The 5,933-nt window shown below is 29.9% G+C and overlaps 1 protein-coding gene across 1 annotated transcript; it reads right to left on the reverse strand.

The window, feature by feature from the left end:
* Nucleotides 1-4,301: 4,301 nt before the first annotated feature.
* On the reverse strand, nucleotides 4,302-5,330 carry LOC130818940 (uncharacterized). Its single transcript, XM_057685221.1, has one exon. It carries the CDS (start codon nucleotides 5,192-5,194, stop codon nucleotides 4,484-4,486), a length of 711 nt encoding a protein of 236 aa, XP_057541204.1. The 5' UTR covers nucleotides 5,195-5,330; the 3' UTR covers nucleotides 4,302-4,483.
* Nucleotides 5,331-5,933: the final 603 nt, after the last annotated feature.

A 5,933-nucleotide genomic window follows, 5' to 3' on the forward strand; every position in this document is an offset into this window, starting at 1 on the left:
ATACCACAGAAGGAGAACCAAGAACGAAAAATTTGCGTGATGAAGGCAATGACCCCAGATTCAACACAAACAGAAGAAACATCTTCTATGCTATCAGAGATGAGCTTTCGGTACCACCACCTACAACAACCCTTCTGATTGTCGTAACTATAACTTGTGGTGGGACTATCACAAGGAACATGGGCACAATTTGTCACAATGCAAAGAACTCAAACACATTTTGCACTAACTTTCCGAGGAAGGGAAACTAGGAAGATTATTGAATGGGAAGGAGTATGGATCTTGCAGAAGGCCATACCATCCGAGGCATAAATCTACCAGAGATGAAGAAAGGAAGGACAGTTTTAATGATACCTCGCGACATCATCAATATGATACTAGGTGGTTTCTTTGAAGACTACCCAACTCTTAGAGCCGCAAAAGATAGCTATTGACAAACCCTTCATTGGCTTTGGAGGTAACTGAGTTTTACCCTTGGGAACAATCATACTTCCAATCTGTGTTGGGGAAAAGGGTAATTGCAAAACAATGACGATTTGCTTCACTGTGGTCGACTTTAATTTTTCCTATAATGCTATCATTGTACTTCCTCTCATCAATAAGTTAAAGGTGATTATCTCTCCACATCAACTCTTGTTACAATTTGAGCAGGATGATGGAAAGGTGGGAATCCTGAAGGGAGATCAAAAGGTAGATCGTCAATGCCTTATCAATACAATAAAGCATGACGGTGCTCCTGAAGTATCTCAGAAGATTCAAAAATGAAAGTTGCAACGTTCATGGAGGGGGCCATACAAGTAATCACCAGGATCATCAGAATCATCATTAGGCGGACCTAGTTCCACGTCTTCGTTCAATTATCAATTATCAGGGATCATTATGATTTTCGAATTGCTTATGTTTCATTCAAATATCTGCATCATCATGATGCTTCAGTTTTTGATTAGTTGTTTATTTATTTACTAAGTATTAAATTCATTAGTTTTTCGAATTATCTATGCCTTGAGATGTCCATATCATCATGATACTTCCATTTTCAGTTATAGTTTGATTTGATTTCTGTATCATGATACTTTGCATTCTGGGTTGAAATCTTGTTAAGTCCGATTTTCAAAGGAAATTCGAATCCTTATCATAAGTCCCGGGTGATTGAAGTTTGGGCAAAGCGGACCTATGTCCGATCCGAATATTCATCATTTCTTTCGTAGGATTCACCTAGTACGATCCCTTATCAAGAATTCTTAGGTGATTGACTGATGGGCCAAATCGTCATTGAAGCTCAAATGTCGGACCATCAAAGCAAGAAGAACCTGATAGTTATGATATTACCTCATCACAACCATACTTTTATGGCAGAATGATGTTTTATTGAATTCAATAATTAAGATTGAAATTATCAGCAAGTTTAGTTTAAGGGTGGTCGATTATTTTTTCCACAAAAGTCGAACCACAATAATGGGGCACTTTAGTGAGGTGTGTCGAATTGGGTAAAACTTCAAAAATGCCGAGTTATGTTAATATTCGGATCAACCGGGTTATTATTAATTTTCGGATCCAGCTAAGTTATCTTGTCCTTCGTACAAGTTGAGTTTTAAAAGGATGGCTTTTTTAGAATTAGCATACAAGTTGGCTCATGTGTGACGGGGTCCTGCCCAAAAATATTTTAGTATTGCTTCTCCTTAAAGAAAGACACTTCATTCCTATTAAATGCCTTATTCGTATCGTCCTTCATGGTTGGAGCTCAATTTATTAGTAGCATTTTATTTGTTTATTTATTTATTTATTTATTTATTTATTATGAAATTACTTAAATTTCCTGTCGACTTTCATCTCCCGTTGACCTTGACTTCCTTTTAATCTTGACTTATAGTCTAGGGGCTTATATGACTTTTTCCCTATTTATCCATTAAGTAACTCCTTTTATAAACCCTAACTGCTAGTTAACCTATTTTCCTCCAGAATGTTCCATATCATCCATGATCTCCCATTAAAGCCACCCCATGATCCATAAATCGACCAATATACAAATCCCTTACAGAATTCATTTGCCTCTCTAAGCTTTCAATTTCCTATTGTTACTCTACCAAAATTCACACTCAACATACCCAATTACACATTCTTACCATCTCCAAACCTCCTGATAATCATTAATATTTGCATTCATTATATTATCATTCATTGATTTCTGTCTCCGCAACTGACTTGAGAGTTGGAGGGGCTTTTCGGGAGATCGTCCCCCAGACAAGGCTAACGTGTTGTAGTGCAGGGATTACTATTACATCTACAGAAGGAATACGTCATACTTCGACATCGTTGACAATTGTCTTCTATAACGTTTCATCTTCAGGTATTATAAGAGTCTTTTGCACTTCCTGTTTCATAACTGAAATAACTATAATGCTGTATTTGAAACGCTTTCTAAATAATTGCATTCCATTTAGAGTAAAGGTAGTACCCGATAATAATGTCGGAAACACCTTTAGACAAGCATATGTGTAACTCTTTACACTTTTTTTCAAACATATCTTTCAAATTCCAAGAACTTATCTTTTAAATCTATTACTAAAAGATGTTCTTAATCATTTCTCTAGGTCATATAAGGACAGGACTAGTTTTTTTCATCATACTAGGAGCATATGAGAATACTAGTCAAGTACGTATCATGCATGAGGGATTCAATGGCTAAAGCACATGAAATCCTAATCATCCTCTTAAGCTTAATTAACATATATCATTTGACATTATTTCTTGCTAAGAGAAGTATCAAGAGACATGAAATGGAGCCCTTCTTAAAGTTATCCATATTTAGCCTATCAAAGATAGTATCAATATAAGCTCTTTGAAAATTTTCAATTATCCATCTCAATCTGTCTTTAAATATTTGGATGCTCAAAATTCTCCAACTAAATTTCATTTTTCATTAAATTTCACAAAAAATAATTGGGGTGCATTCTCATAGAGACGAATGGAGCATCTAATAGGTTGATTTATCCTTCACATCAAAAATCAGTCATCGGATAAAAAAAATACTCCCTCCTATTCATAGATAAAGGGACATTTGGGTTTTACACCAAAACTAAGGAGAGGTGAGAGACCACTTAAAAGTAGGTGGAAAACTCTCTTTTTCATTTACGGACATTGATATTTATGTGTTGTAGTAAAGATCAAAGAGAAAAAAAGAATGACAAAAATAAAAATGAGATATAATCAATGAATTGAATTAATATGGAAATGTCCCTAAATCAATGAATAAGAGGGAGTATTTAGTATCTAAAATTAGAGATCAAATCTCATATAACAATACATCTTATTTTAAGGGACATTTTTTTTATAAAAAATCTATTTTATAAAGTACTTAAAGGTTAAGATAAAAAATTACTTAATGTTGATTTAATGATCACTCTTTTTATGTCTTTGAATTATTAACAAATAATTACCTTACATTTTATTAATAATTTGACTAAAAGTTTGATATGATAATAATTTAAACCACTTCAAATTTGTATTATCACTTTAAGAGACATTTTAAAATTTCTGTAAATCTAACCAAATTTCTTTAAATGTCTGCTTCAAATATATATATATATATATATATATATATATATATATATATATATATATATATATATATATATATATATATATATATATATATATATATATATATATATATATATATATATATTAATGTGATATTTTTACTTGGTATGCCATGGCCGTTAACTTTTTTTGTTAGTGAGAATTAAAATTATGATATTTTCTAGGGGTAATTTTAAAAAATAAATTCACTTACTAGACTAATTATAACTCAATTATTATTTATTCATTATTCTTAAGTAACAAATATATAATATGTTTATTTTTAGCAAATATACCTAAAAGATGGATTTATTTAAAAATAAATAATATATTAATTTATTTTCAATGGATCAAGCAAAAATTGATTTATTACAATATCTTTATTTTCAAATAAATTGAATAATTTAGAAATTTCTTGTCATATGAACGACGCACGCCTTCAGCTTTTATAATTGATATTCGAAAATAATTATGAACTATATAGAATGATTTATATAACAATCAAAAAAAAAATAAAATAATACTCTTCTAACTAGAAGAAGTAGATGATAAATAAATAAATAAATAAAAAATAAACTATGATAAATCCCCAAAATTTTGTTCCTATCTTTCTCTTCCAAATCTCATTGCATTCTTAACCATTTCTCTTCTCAAAAATCCCATCTAATGTGAAAAATTATTAGCAAAAAATATTATAAAATAAAATAATTGAAAAAATCATCAAAAAATAACCTAATACAGTAGCCAATTCGACCGTTATAATTTAACCACCAAAACGCGTAAATTCCCGCCAACTAAACTCTTCCTCCTCACATAATTTCAATTTTATAAAATCAAATAAAAAAAAATAACCCACTTAATAATCATCTGATATTATCCTCTGTACCGCATCTCCATGATAAGATCATACAGTCGTCACAAATCTATGTTGATCTACACCCAAATCACAATTCTGACGTTGATGATGATAACATCTCGGTAATGCCGGAATCACTCTTTCTCTCTCCTCCTCTCTTTTTCCTTCTTCATCAACATCATCATGATAATCATCATCAATATCATATTCATCATCACAAATACTTTGAACTAGATCCATTTTAAGCCGTCCATTATCCCTCGAAGCAAAAAGAATTTCTGGGCGTTCGATCAAAACCCTAACAATTACCAATCTTCCGTTTTCCCTAATTTGTTTCAACATAAAATTTCTCCTTCCATTATCACTCAAAGATGTTAATAATGGTGGAAATTTCTTCTCATCCTGTTTTTTCCAATCTTGATTATTACGTTTTCTATGAGAATTAATAATGCAATTATTACGCTTACCCAGATCGTCAAAACTCGAGATAATTTCATCAGAACTTTCAAAACCCAAACATTCGGTAAACGACATACCCAGATTATTTTTCACCCCAGAAAACTTTTGGGTGAAATCTGTGGAATTAGTATCAAAAGGGAAAATGGGTTTCAATGGGTCCAAGATTTGGTTAAGATTTTTGGCCGGAAAAGATGGTGAAATAGGTGTTTGATAAAATGCGTCTGAGAACTTTTCTTCTTTCATTGAAGAACAAGAAGGGGTAAAGGGTGAGTTCACACTATTATTGCAAACTTTCGTCATTTTTTTCTTTGGATTTTTCTTACTTGAATTTGGTTTTTTCAAATCAAAGAATTCATTGCCTTTTTCCCTTTTTAATAGTGTGTTTTGTTTCAAGATTAGGGATTAGGGTTTGCTTTAAATCCCTAGAGAAGGGAGAAATGAGTGGGTGTGAAGAATGAAGATGTAAGGTGGATCCCACTAAGTTATTTGTAGATTAATTAGCAGGAGTATATCTGTATAATTACCTATTTATGAAGATTATTTGATTGAAATTAGTAATAAAATCAAGAAAAAATTATAATAAACTATCTATTCTATAACCATCTTTGCAACAAACTACCTTATCTAAAATTTTTTGCAAAAAACTACCTTATATAATACATTTCTTTGCAAAAGACTACCTTATAACGGTTTTTAGCATTTGACCGTTAAAATTAACCGTTGACTATCACGTGATAGTCACGTGACCTTAAAAAATTAAAAAATAAAAAAATAAAAAAAAATAATAATAATAATAAAAAGAAAAATAATAAAAATAATTGTAATAAAAATAATAATAATAATAATAATAATAATAATAATAATAATAATAATAATAATAATAATAATAATAATAATAATAAAAGTAAAAATAAAAAAAGTAAATAATAATAATAATAATATAAAAATAAAAAAAAATTAATTTTTTGTCAAAATTTTTTTTTTTATAAATTTTTATTATTATTATTATTATTTTTATTTTTATTTTTGTTTTTATTTT

This window comes from Amaranthus tricolor, chromosome 7 (genome assembly GCF_026212465.1).
Source record: "Amaranthus tricolor cultivar Red isolate AtriRed21 chromosome 7, ASM2621246v1, whole genome shotgun sequence".
NCBI lineage: Eukaryota > Viridiplantae > Streptophyta > Magnoliopsida > Caryophyllales > Amaranthaceae > Amaranthus > Amaranthus tricolor.